The 14,617-nt window shown below is 38.9% G+C and overlaps 1 protein-coding gene across 1 annotated transcript in view; it reads right to left on the bottom strand.

Annotated features, from left to right (window-relative positions):
• Nucleotides 1–14,617, bottom strand: part of TXNRD2 (thioredoxin reductase 2) — a 41,707-nt gene that overhangs the window by 22,102 nt on the left and 4,988 nt on the right. The window contains exons 6-11 of the mRNA XM_006270923.4: nt 14,215–14,293; nt 13,042–13,104; nt 12,330–12,400; nt 7,210–7,229; nt 6,688–6,779; nt 3,944–4,118 (exon numbers count right to left, since the gene is read on the bottom strand). Of these exons, the coding sequence (XP_006270985.1) occupies nt 3,944–4,118; nt 6,688–6,779; nt 7,210–7,229; nt 12,330–12,400; nt 13,042–13,104; nt 14,215–14,293 (500 nt within the window). The remainder of the gene's footprint in view (nt 1–3,943; nt 4,119–6,687; nt 6,780–7,209; nt 7,230–12,329; nt 12,401–13,041; nt 13,105–14,214; nt 14,294–14,617) is intronic.

The following is a 14,617-nucleotide window of genomic DNA, read 5'->3' as shown; positions in this document are numbered from 1 at the left end:
GGAAAGAATCCAATTTTTCTTCTTTTTTTTTTTACAAAAATAACACCAAACAAAAGAAAAAACTTTTAGCACTTTCTCTTATGAAACCATAAACTGATTCTGGGTGATCATCATGATTTGTAGGAACAAGCCACTGGGCATCGCTTCAACAGAAGAAGTTTAGAGAGAAGATTGATCAATCTATCTATATTTTAATTGCACACTTCCCTCCTCTATCATATGAAATAAGATAGCTAATGTAGGGTGAATTCCCAAGAAGTACCTCACTGACCCTCCCTCATATCCGAGCCCTGTGCATAATGATACATGCAAGGTGGACAGGAATTTCTGGGGGGAGCAGAGGAAGTATGGAGGGAAAAAACAAAATAAAAGACAGCAAAATCCTGTTTTGCAGCTACAAAAATACCAGGGAACCCTGCTCATTCAAGCTGACAGGCCCCTCTAAGGCTGAGACCATGCACAGCCAAGCACTGGTCACCTTCTCTCTTGCAAATGTTGCCAGTGCTGCCTGGAACATGCTGGGATGTCATTGCTTCTGCTCCCCAATGGCTTCTGCAGTAGAGATCCAAGAGGAATTGGAGACAGTGCTGTTGCACTGAGTAAAGGTCTTGCAGTTACTGCTCCTCCCTCCACCAGAACCTCCCTGGCAGAGTTTGAAGGGCCAATACTGGGAGAGAATGCAGAACCCTACTTCCTCTTCCCTTAACACTACCCAAGAAAAACCCCTAGACCTCCACCAGACCGAGGAGACCCAATCCCTCACTGAAGAGTCTTCATACACTGAAGAAATCCAAGGAATCTACTGCAGCCCTATGCAAACCAGGACCTACTACCTATGTGACCAGACACCCCACAGCTAGAGGCTGAAAGGAAAATCACCCCCCACCACTGCTGCCGAAGTGCCTCACCCAAGACTCCAGGAGGTGCTGGGCAGAGGGAATCCTGGTGAGGAACACAGGTATGGGAAGAATATAGGACTGAATTTGTGCTATGGTGACGGTTACTGCGGTGGAGGAAGGATTTGCACAGGAAGTCAGCAATACAGGTGACAGACTTTTTTTTTGAGGGAGCCATTACTTATTTTGGTATCACAACCCTGACCTGAGTAGTTAAAAAGTCCCAAATACAATCTCCCCCCCATGCCTTTAAAACCGTTTAGCAGCATACAGGACACCCGGCATTTTAGAACAGGAAGCAAATACAATTATCGTCAACTACAATTTCTAGATATCAAACAGGAAATCCTATTTGACAAATTGGCAAATGATATATATACTAGCAAATTGCCTGTCAAGAATGATTTGGGGGGGGGGAGGAAGGGGCAGGTGGGGACAGAGCACCACCCTGCATCACTGCCACCTTCTCCCAGGAGCAGGGGGAGGGAGGGAGCTTGCCCCGCTGTCCCCTCCATCAGCACCCCGCGTCGCCACTTCCAGCGCCACTGGCCTCACCCCCCACCCTCCCCGGCCCTGCTCCTCGGAGGCAGCGGAGCACCACCACGACAGCAGGGATGGAGCGAGGGGGGGTGAGGGCAAGGCCAGTGCCGTCCCCTCCATCATGGCGGCATTCCGCACTCTGATTGGTTGTTTCACTAACCAATCAGAGCGCTCCAAGAACATTACAGCCAGACAGACGGACTAAGCCCTTTATTATATAAGAATTTTAGCCAAGCAGATAAACTGCATGAATAAAGGTATTAAAATTCCCCGTAAGAAATAGATATCTTGAATTTATGTAGCAAAATAGGACTCTGTTCCATCCATCACATTTTATATATTCTATGTTTTAATATTATTCATAAAGTCCTAGTATTTTGCTACGAGGTGTCAGCAAAAATTAAATAACCAAATGTTTACTCTAAATTCAGGATACAACTAGTTAACTCTAGCAACTGAGTTCTAGCTAACTCTACAAGCTGACTTTTTTCAATCAGCATTGTAATTGGCACATCTGCAGACAGGAAATCCTCAGCACCACTAAGTTTCCCAGTCTATTATCTGAGACACCTGGTGTGGGTGTGTTGATACATAGAAAAACAATGAATCATACCGACTACACACCAGTTAACCAGCTTTAACTGTTAATGTGTTTAATCCTTAAAAGGCAGATTGCAAACATGAACACTAAGGGGGGAAAAATGACTAGTTTTCAGTTTCCAGAATATACAGCATAGTTATTCTAAATCTCTCACATGTGACTACTGTTTAACACTTAAGTCTTGCTTTGAACCCAAGATGTGAATTACATTTACACTGCAAATGACTTGCAGTAATAGAATAGTCAGCTCTAAAATTATAGTTAGAGTTAAAGCAAGATTTCTTATATCATCTGAATTTTTAACAGTGCTAAAAATAAGTAAATCCACCTGGAATTTCACAGGTGTGACCATACTCAAGGGAGGACTTTCCAGTAAAGTGAGGAAATCAGATAAGGTATTTGGGAAACACATGGTTTTGAAAAATGGAATGATCTCATTTCTTGAATATTTTCCTGAAGGTTTTAGGCTTGTCACAACTGTCAAATGGCACAACCTTTTTGGTCTTGGCAAATACCGGCACCTTTGATGAGTATCACGCAACAGGAATTACTTATTGTGTGCAGTTTTCTAGGAATGTTAAAGGAACCCATTAGACTCCTGGAAGGAGTGTAAAATTGTAAACTGAACAAAAAACTGGCCATGATATATATGGAATAAACCATTTTTTTTGCCTTCTGTTCCAGGGATCTAAAAGGATCTAAAATGTTGATTTAACCCAGGAGAAAGAACCACATGGGTGTCACAGCTTTGGTCTCCTCAGCAGCACAAAGTACAGCAAATCAGGAGACCCAGTTCCTATTTCCATTCTTGCCACTGATGTACTTGATGACCTTCAGCAAGTCACTTAATCTCTATTCCTCATTTTTACTCCCATAGAAAACTTATCTTTATGACACAATATCTAAGAAAAAAAGAGGGTAAGGAATTAAACACAGTGCTCTGGTCTGCAAAACGTCCTATGTTAGTCAGCTGTTCATTCCTGGCTTTAGCCATTTTTTATTTATATACAGCCATATATTGGCAAAGCCCTTACTAAAACAGAAGATCATACATCTCTGTTCTGATGAGCCAAAAATCTAAATAAAGCGATGCAGCAAGTGAAGACAAACTGACAACAGGGGTGGTTGTACAGATGAGGGAAGTAACATAAAAAGAATTTTTTCCCATTCCGTGTGCTGGAAACCTTGTAGTACCGACGTTACTCAATAGTTTAGGCCCAGAAAAAAAGTAATATTTATCCTAGTAGAGGTGGAAAAGATGCTTCATTTAATTCTTGATTAAATTTCCAGTAGGTAGTCTCGGGGCTGAGAGACCACAAAGTGCTTCTGTGCAGAAAGCAGTATCAGGCATCTTACACCCTCAAACAAGCTAAGTGATGAATGTGAAGGACAGCTAGTTGAACTCTCCACTGGGAGAATTTGCATGGACGGAAGCACAATTTACTGCAGGGTAAAAGGGAGTAGCAGCTACCCTGCAGTAACTGCCTGTGTACACACTCTCACCCTATAGTGAAATGGAAGTAAGACTGTGGTAGTTAAATCTTCTTTCATAGAAGGCTAAGATCCACAAGCACCTTTAGCTACCAGATTCCACATAAGACATTTGGGTTCTCAGAGAACAATGTTTTCTCTATCACCTCCTTAGATGATGAGCACTGCAGCAGCGATAATGTATTGGACAGAAAATGAGAAAGCAGAGTAAACAGGTACCTAAAGCAAATGGCACTTCTCTTGAAGAACAAGAGAAAAGTGAAATTTTAGGTTGTATCTGATCAAGTAAAGCGTAAGAGTGAGAATTAATAGTCAGGCACTTAAATCATGAAAGGTGCAGGTTGTTCATCTTCACACAACACAAAGGACAGTAACACTGCATTTTACAAACAGAAAATAAAATGATCTAATTTACCTACTGCCCATATCACTGTGTCAAAAGAATCTGTTTCTTCTTTGCCCACATCAGCATTTTTCCAGGACACTTGAAGTTTGCCACTGTCCAATTCTTCAACTTTAGTTGGGATGCATTTCTTTAAGAATCTTGTACCATGGGATTCCATGTAATCAGCTACTAAGGAGGACATTTGCTATGAAATGAAAAAAAAAAAAAAACTTAAATGATATTATATTTAAGAACAAGGCATGTTTGAATCTTCAAAAATCCATAATTCTGTTATGTTCATAAAAACCCAATAGAGAGATCCAAAGCTTCATATGGATTTTATTTCACAAACCGATGTGGTCTTGTAAAGAAAAATCTGATCATATGATCTAAACACATGTCCTCTTGGGATCTTTTCCTCTTTTTTGCCTGCTGTTCCAAGGGAATATATCACTTGTATATTAGCAATCAAATTGCAAAGAAAGACTGAAGTACTAAGATACTAAGAATTCTTGGATAAAAATCATACCATTTTAAAGGGGAGGGGAGGACATTTGCAGGCAAAATAGATGACCCATGGTAACTGGTTCATCTGTGTGCTCCTATCCAGCAGTAACTGAAGCTAAACCAAAGCTAACAGAGGGGTGAGCTGCCTAATTAAGTATCATTTACCATGAAATAGGTGTACAATGACAAAACTGCTACAGCAGATTCAGTAGAATCCAATAAATATAGCCTTCCCTTTAAAATAATATAATTGTTTGATCCTCCATGCCCTGTGGCTCCAGAGTTTACCAGCTAGGTGGGAAATATTGCAATCATTACTGATAAGTATTTAAATACCAATACCAGTATTAGTCTTACACATGTTCCCAAACTCCAATGTAATTTAAGAAATGGACTCTTTATCTTAACCTGGATACAATTTGTAGTTGAGAACACAAATAGGCTGAATTATATTGGTTCCAACTTTCTGATCCACAGCATGAAGGGCATGCATGTACTAGTGAGTTGCCATTTACAACCAGCTACTGTAAATAACCAAACTGACACTTAAAATGTATCCAGAATGTTCTGCAAAGACGTGAACAGGTCTCCAGCACCTGACATGAATCAAAGTTTCCATCAAACCCAAAATGTCTAGTGCAAGTGCAAGTGTCTACTGCATAGCTTTAGGAGAGTCACTTAACCTCTCTGTCTAGTTTCATCGTCTACAAGGGAATGATACTGATCTCAGGAATCATGCGTAGAGTAAGGTGACTTTTGAAAGCATAAAGTAAAAAGGGAGTGTTTGCCTGTTTTGTTTTTAATAACTGGCTACTTATTAATATAACATCCAGATCACCCAATACATACAACCAATATCATCAGAATTTCATGTTTTCCTGGTAATCAGTTGAGACTTGGAAACCTTGTTCTCACCCAATTAGAGTACAGCTTTCCAGTGCCACTGAACCTGTAACATGTCTGCAATCAAGGTGAATCATTAAGAGGTTTACTGTAGAAGGAAATGCTGCCTCTTCAATAGACATCTTTGATAAATGTATCTGAATTAACGCCACACTGCTGTCAAGTAGTAAACTATCCCACTGACAGGCTTATTCAAAGATGTCATGGCTCTTCATTGTAATAAGGCAAGTTGCAGTTTATCAAAGGATGTATTTATAACTTAGAGAGGATATTTTCACTAAATCACCCACACAGAACTAAGTGCTCATTCTGGGCTTATACCTAGCATTTTATTTCCAATTCAGAATAATTCCAATAAAGCAAAAGTCCATGCTCCACTGACCAAGTTCAATGTAGCTATGTGACAATGCCTACTTTGTCTCCACTTCTCCCTGAACTTGATCCCATTTATTATTTCCATCCACATAAGGCATACTTCCATGAGGAAAGGACTGTCTCCATGAATACCCTGGTCACTAAGATCTCACAGATCTTCAGTGTAGAGCTTTTCATATAAAGATAAGAAAGGTCCAAAGATACATCCTTCTCTGTACTAGCTAATACCTTGTGCCTCAAGATATGAAAGTTATTGAGATAGAGCCATATTTTGAACTGATTTACTCCAGCTGCTCCGCAAAGTAGTCTGCAAAACATTATTTAAAAAACATCTGTCCATGCTTGTTAAAAACCCAAATCATCTTTAACATGCCAATATTATGCATATCTACAGTATCATTATAATGGGAATGACTGCTATAAATAGTATGGTGTACTGATTTCCATTCCAAGCCCCTTGTTTTCAAATGATTAACTTTCCAATAGCTTCACTCTTCAGGGTGAAATTTTCCAGTTTTGTTATCTGTCCAAGAAGGAACTTCTTCTAAAGTTTAAACAAATATAATTCATCCATTACAGAAGTAAAAAAAAAACCCCAAACCTTAACTTTTTATTTAAAAAAAATGCTGAAACTTTTAGTTTTAAATCAGCTTTGGAATCAAACAGAGATAGGACAGGAAAATGAAAATTTGGCAAGGAAACAGCTATCACTGATGATTCATATAATTTAAGGTTAGAAGGGATCATCAGTTCATGTAGCTTGATTTTCTATATCTTCCAGGCAACTCTCTTTCATCTGATTACCCATGTACTGAGCCTAATAACTTATGTTAGTCTAAAGCATATCCACCAGAAAAGCACCCAGCTATGATCTGAAGACACCAAGAGATGGGAATCCACAGCTGCCAGGGTAGTGTTCCAATGGTTAAAGATCCACTGTTGGAATTTTGTGCCTTATTTCATTTTGAAATAATCTGAAAAACACTTACCTGATCAAATCCTCGGAGTGGGATACTTCTTACCATGACTGTGGTATCCAGCCCAATGCCTGTGAGAAAACCAGCACACTCAAGAGAAACATCTGGTGACGTACCAATTAAAGGACCATAGGTTACATAATTTCTGCTAAACACAACTAAAATAAAGATATTTTCAAACCTAGCATTAGATTGCTCTTATCAGTAAGGTATCACTGGCAACATTTTTAGCTTGCTTCGGCTCTCCCTCTGCACAACCAGAACGTTTGTATTACAGGGAACATTTACTTCCTCACAAGGATGTTCTTAAGGCCCTTATAACATATCATGACCTGATCTGTATTCTTGTGATGATACTGCTCAATGCACCTCTCGAATTCTTGGGAGACTACAGCTCAAAATGGTATTGAAGTACCTTAACCACTAATGCAAGTAAACAGTGCAAGAACAGTAGAATTTAGAAAATTGAGCTTTCACAGAAAAAGACAACTGTCACTTGTAACCATAAATTATTACAGCTTTTACAAAGGATACAGCTGGCTCCAACCACCAACCTGTTAAGCAAAGGAAAGAATAAAGCAATGGATTGAGTTTGTGCATTTTTTCATGCAACTGACAAATGATTTTTTGGAGTGTTGTGCGATTACATGGGTGCGATTACAGGGTTGCGCAGTGCAGCTGATATTTTTAGATAGGGAGAGAAAGAATGCAGCTTGCAATTTCTGATATAAAGACGATACCTTACTTGGTTTCAGGTTTCGTTTGAACTTATTTTATTAATAAAAACGCATTAATAAAAGAGACAGCCAAATAGTCTGAAAGACAGAATCCATATCCCCAGCCACACACACACCTTCCTGACCCAAACGTAAGGGCTTGTCTACGTTACAATGTTCTGCCTGTGGACCTACTTTGTGTTAGGGGTGTGGAAAGATCACTCTCCATAGCTGATGTTGCGTTGCTGGCAAAACTCCTGGTACGGACGCAGCATGGATGGCTGAAGAAGGTTTATGTAGGCAAAGCTTCTGTCTCTTGGGGGAGTTGGTATAATTCTGGGGTCAGCAAAACCTCTGCCAATACAGCTGTGTCTACACCAGTTAATTAAACATGCAGCAGTCCCACCGTATAGACTAAGGCCAAGAGTAATTCAGGGTTAAAAGGAATGACTAAAATCATTGCTAAGTTTGCAAATTTAAACCCAACTGTATCAGGTAAATACATCCTTGATTAGGTTCCAAGACATGCTTCCAGGTTTGATTAGTTGTGAGCTTCTGAGGTAGAGACTGTCACAACGTATTTGTACAGCACCTAATACCATGGATTCCTGATCCTTTGTCGGGCCGCTGGGTGCTACCGCGCTACTGATAAACAGTCACAAAGTGAGACCGCAAGAAAAGTAGAGGCTTTGAGGCTTTTCTAGGCAGAGACTGTTCTTTGCAGTGCTTATAAAGGACCTCGCTCACAGGAACCCTAATCTTGTCTGGGATTTAAAAGGACTGAGGTTGTGTCCATTTCCCCTCTCCCCTGTGAACATCCAGTGGGTGGCATCTGATACCTAAAACTGAGATTTTACAATAGCAGGCAGGTAGATTCCACTATTTTAAGGGGGAAGAAAGCCCAGCCAAGTATTTTAGGCTACATGGTGAACACAGACTGAAAAAAACCTGTTTGACAAGCATACTATGCCCTTTGCAGTATTTCACCATCCTTAAGTTATGAAAGTGCTGTTTTAAAACGATTTGGGGAGAACAAACAGCTCTGAATTAAACCCCTCTGCTACCAGGCCAGTAGCAAAACAATATGAATTCAAGCACACCTAAACTTTTTAAGAGAGACCAAGCAATTTAAATCTTCTCAAATACTACTAATACTACTGCTATTAGCCACCTGCCAAATATCAGGCAAATATTATACAATAAAAGACAAGCCCTAGACAGAGAAAACCAAGATGTGGGTGGCCCAGCAAAAATACCTCTTGAGTTCTTCAGAAGAGTTAAGGTGATGCTAGAATGGATAATTCTAATGACAATGTTAATCCCTACAGGTACTAATAACGTAATTCCATTTCAAAAAGTGGCTTCTCTCAGAATAATGCAGAGGGGTGCCACGTGGAAAACAACCATTCAGCTCCATCATGAGAGCTGGGTGACAGGAATGTGCCTGGAGTTATTATCTGAAGCTACACTGATAAATCTTGTGAAGACAGTTAGAGCTTGCAACTGTCCAGTTAACATAAAGTATTACTTAGCTTTTATAATAGGTGGGCTCAGGGGATCAGACCAAGACTTGGCTAACTTAAAAAAATGGTAGATACTTAGGGCAGGGACTTGAAGAGCATTACACTTTCTTTGGTCACCCATGTGGTACAGCATTGGGCATTTCCGCACCCCATTATCAAGTATGAATAATCCTAGCAACAAGTTGTTTAAACTGTCTATAAGAAAATGATTGACATTCTAATCTCCTTTGAAAACCTGCATTAGTTACACAATCTGGAATTTAAAATTCAGGCCATTATTCAAGAACAAAGGCTAAAACTGCAGAACAAGCAGAAATAAATTAAGTTTGGGTTTGTGGGGGAGGGAGGGGGAAATGTTTAAAATGTCCTTAACACTTGCATTCAGACTGTAGACAGGATATAAACCCTTAGATAAAATATTAGTATTGCTGAGCTTAAGAATTTAACTAAAATGATCTATAGGTAGTTTGATTACTGGAGACAGGATTTTAATTTTTAAGGACAGTTAATCAACTTCGAAAACTGACAAAATGTAACAATGAGAAGTTAATCTCATAAATTCTTCTTAATCTTATGCCAACAGGATCACAGTCCCACAAATGTTATAGGATAATTTGGCTTTTTCATTGCTGTCATTTTGATTTACATTGATCTATGCTTTTGCCATCTTATTTAGGCAACAGTATTCTTATGTGTGAAAACTGTCTATATAATAAGATAAAGCAAGAATACCTAAGGACTTGGATAATCATGTCTTCATTCAGACCACTGGCTATTTAACTATATCCTTTTTTAGAGCTCAGGATTAAAATTTGACACTCTGTTACGCGCATGTGCGCACACGCACACCCCTCCCCCCCGGCAATTCAATCAATATGATACTTGTACAAATTTAGAAATAACTATTTAAACAATACTATTGCTCCTTTAATTAACTAATGGTGAAAAATTCATAGGATAGGGTTGGAAGGGACCTCAGGAGGTCATCTAGTCAACTTCTTGCTCGAGACAGAATAGACAAATGTTCAAATAAAGTAGTTGTCTAATTTTCGCATATAAACTTCTAATAATGGAAACTTCTAAATACTTAACATGTCATGATCTGAAGTCTAGAAAACATGTTTGTTGCTCTTCTCTGGACTTTTTCAAACTTTTCTATGTATTTGTAGAAGTAAGGCACTCCAAACTACACTCAGTACTCTAGCTGGGACCTCACCAGAGCTGAATGAAATGGAAAAAATCACTTGCTGTGACTCGCATGTGACACTGCAGGATTTATTTATTTTTTTTTGCAACAAGGACACACTTTTCACACATTCAGGGTCCTGGCAGACATATTTTTTGTAGTGCTATTGAGCTGATGCTAAACCCACAAGAGAGCATATACCTGGTATCACCTCCCACTAATTAAAGCATACCATCCCCAAGGTAAATTTTCCCAATGCTTGGACGCGGATCTCTGAATAGAAAATGCTTCCCTCCTCTGACAGCAAGCCAACATACCCTTCGGTTATTGGCAAATGCTGAACACCACAGTGTCTGTAAAGAAACATCTTCAGGGTATTCACAGGGAGAAGAATAAGGATTTATACAAATGCAGGTAAATGTTTCCTCCCCTCCTACATTAGTTGAAGAGTAAACCTTGAGTCAATGCCCAGATATAACATGAGCAGTTAATCTGACTTACTAGCCTTCTTCCACACCAAAAGGTTTCTAGGCACTTTCAGTATCAACAAAACAGGATTAGAAACCAGGACACACCCTTGACACCTATCAAATCTCACTCAGAAGGAAACACCTCTGTTCTGAAATATACTGGAAGGCAGTATTGCCAATTCTTACTATGGAAGTGAAGGATTTTAGTGTGTTTAAATAACAAGGGACTTTTAATGACACCTGGGTTAGTAATAGGGTTTTTGCTTTTGTTTTAAGCCTCCCTTATTGAAACAATTGCTGACCATCAATTCTGTACTTCTCTAGGTGTGCAGTTTATACATGAGATAGGCACGTTTAGCAAAAATATCAGACTAAGCAGAGCCCAGATCAGTACAATAACAAAAGGTGTTAAACTGAACCTTGGCAATATTTACAAGGGAAACAAACCCAACAGAAACAAACCCTCCTGAATGTGAACGGCTCCCTCCTTCATCAGCTGCAACACAGGCTGATAAAGTACAGAAATGCTACTGTAGCCCCTCAAGGCTTATTTTGACTAAAGCTTAGGAATGCAACATATAAACACTAGACTCCCACATTACACTGTTACGACTTGCATTAACAGCGACTGGACAAAAGCCACATTTTCATAGAAACATCTTTTAGCTTTTAAAAAAAAAAAAACACAACAAAAAACCAATTTCCTAACATAAATCATGCTCTCAAAATTCAAGAGGTGACTGATATATTGCAAACAACTACAGATTTAGTTTCCTTTCAAAATGTACTAAGGAGACCTGTTTATCTATTTGATGTTTAAATGAGCACACATTTTCTATGTTCAAAGAAGCCACAACTTCGATTGGCAGCTCTATTTTGTTTCGAAATACCAATTTTAGGTTGGCTACAAGTACCTTTTTCTAGCAGTAACTGGTTTGCCTGTCCTGGGAGAAATTTGAAGTAAAATCATTGGCAATTGGCTAGAGTGCTGGTGATCAATCGCACTTTATATTTCTGTTCATTGTATTGTGACACTTCCTTAGAGCTGCGGCTACTCCACAGGATGCCACAGTGTTTGGTGTTATACAAACTGAACACCAAATACAGTTCCTCCCCCAAAGGGCTTACATTTTAATAGAGCAGAATCTTCTTCCACTACTTACTTCACTCAAACATTGCTATGAGATGTCCACTATGAGCAACAGGTTGTTATATTAAAAAAACTTTAGTTGCTTCACCAAATTATTATTATTTCTTGCTTGAAAGAAACAGAAAGAATAAATGAAGAGAATGGTCCCCATAGCAACTTGAGCCATTCCCCATTTCTTGACTTGTTATCAAATAGTGGTGCCATTTAACATAAAAAAAATCCCCAACCAGCTAAACCTGGACTAGTTTCTCCAAGTTCAAATCTTATTATAAATATACACACAAGACTCACAGCAGAGTAGTGATTAAACTCTAAGCGCTTGCTGCCCTCTTGTGGCTTCTAGTTGTAATTACTTTATGTTGAACATCGATTTAGGCATAGAAGTCCTCCCCCACTCCTTTCCCACCCCCAAGATATATCTGCAGTAGGCAGAGAAATAAAACAAGACTGTATTACAAAATTAGGTATAGCAATGATCATGTGTATAGCAAAAAATACATCAAAGAGGAGAAACAGAGAAGAGAGAAAACTAGAATGTAATAGAAGTAATTTCTTAAGGGAATGCAGCAAACAGCAGGACTCTGATATAGGGTTAGTTTGGCAGCTTACGTTTTTCCAGGAGACTTTTTCAACCAGAATAGATCATCACTTGTAATCCCATACTGCAGGGCACCTGCAACCTTATGAAGAAAATATAGATGTACTGTATTATGAACATCATACAACAGCCTGAAAATGAATTTATATGTTAAAGAAAACCTGATCTTAAATGTAAGGGACTATTTTTCCACTAGTACAGTTCTGATTTTCTACAAAATAAAAGGAATGCCAGTTGGACACTTTAAAGCTTCACCACAAGGTTGCAGCGGACATTTAAAAAACAAACAAACCTTTATTATATTTGACAATTTGTCCAATGGCTGACAAAAATCAAATACTAACCTACCAAATGTTGAATAATTCACAAACATTCCAGGAAGATAAAGCACCAAGTTATCATCCCGTTTAGGAAGGACAAGACCCTAATCTTGAGTTATCCCCACAACACAAGGTGCAATGAGATCTTGGGCAAAGCTTTTCAAGTTTAGTGTCTGAATGGCATTTATGCTACTCAGTCTGAAACTAAATTCCTTTATTTTCTACTTGAGTGGGGGGGGGGGGGGGGGATCCTGGAGTACTTACATGTTACATTAAAGACAATTTTTCACTCTCCTAGCCACAGAAGATTACCATGCCTTGCTTCATGAAGTCCACCAATCGGTGTACACTATAACACAGACAGTAAAGCTTTTGTAGACATCACAAGAGGGATATAACTTACATCTTTAGGATATTTTGGCCTCAATCCAGTGGCAATAACAATGTTTTCTGCAGTAAGAGTCATCTACAAACAAAGATATAAAGTCTAAGTCAAACAATCAACAAAGTTATTTTAATGAATATACTGGTTTATTCTGCTGGTTTATCATAACTTTTAATTATGTATGAATGAGTGATTACAGAGAAAGCTAGAATTAACATTGACTCTTTGTATAATATGGCTCGTGCTCTAACCAGCAATATTTAGATATCTGCAACATTTGTTAACCCAAATGCACATAGATAATTCCCCTACACTTGCCTCAGTACCTTGCCTTTACCTTGCCAGTACCTTGAAGGTTCAGTTTGGATGCAGTAGCTGTGTACCAATGGCACTGTACAGAATCAATATTATTAACTTAATTTAGCTCTAGAAATATAAGTACAGACAAACAAGACTTTCAAAAGCTGACTAGCAATGTTTGGGTGCCAAAAATCAAGGCATTTCAAATGAGGCCTGGTTTTCAGAAAAGGCTCCCTGAAAGTGTCTAGAGATGGACACAAAAAAAGCACTAGGCATTTTGGATAATCGCAATGCACTTATTTAATTTGAGATGGTCTTCTAATGGGGCAGAAGTGGCCATCAGCCTCTCTCTCTCAGGAACTTAAAGGCAAACTGCAATGTATTTAGAACGCTTGTTTCTTGTGCACACATTTGTATTACAAAAAGAAAGATAAATAGCTATTTTTTTCCAGTATTGCAAATGGAAGGAACCTAACAAGAGTCCATCTAATAGCTAGAGCACACTGGGTTGAGAAGGTCTGGGTCCTCTTTCTACATCTGCCACTGACCTGGAGCCTAACAGTGCGCACTTTGGCTCAAACACTTTGGCGACGTTTTGTAGTTTGGTTCTCATCTACAACGTAAGGATAATTCAAAGGTGGGAAGCTAGAGTTATGATGCTTGAGAGTCCATATAGTAAATGCTTGAGTCCTTTGAGAACATTGAATGGACTGTGTGTTAAAACTGAGAAGTGTTATTAATCTTCCTGCCCAAGAAGGTTTCTGGCTGATTGATGGAGCAACATTTGTTAAATAAAATCTAGCTGTCAGTGGATTTGTAACTCATGACAGATGTGGGCCTAGAGTTCCTTGCATCAAACCATGTGCTATAGTAACCAGCCAAGCAACTCACCTCTTTTCCTGCTTTGGTTAAACCACGGATTGTGTGCGCATCTGCAAAACTGCCTTTGAGGTTGAAATACTTCACTTTTCTGTTAAAAAAAATTACACAGCGAACAAACATAAAAGGGAGATTACATCCAATTGGGAAATTTTTATTTTAAGAACACCGCAACCAGCATAAAAAGAGACAGTAATTGGAGCAAAACGACCAAGCAAAAGGGAACAACATGCATGCCACAGGTTTATTTTTGGCTTCATCACTGACCTATTATGTGACCTTGGGCAATTCACTTAATTTTTGCATCGCAGTCACTCATTTACAGAGCAAGGATAATACTGAACTCAAATAGTGCTACAAAGTTTAATGCTTGTTAAACTTCGACCTCCTCAGATAACAGGTACAATATAATTCT

Source organism: Alligator mississippiensis, chromosome 10 (assembly GCF_030867095.1).
Source record: "Alligator mississippiensis isolate rAllMis1 chromosome 10, rAllMis1, whole genome shotgun sequence".
NCBI classification, from domain to species: domain Eukaryota; kingdom Metazoa; phylum Chordata; order Crocodylia; family Alligatoridae; genus Alligator; species Alligator mississippiensis.
The sequence above is the reverse complement of the archived record's forward strand: the minus strand, read 5'-3'. Positions and strand labels throughout refer to the sequence as shown.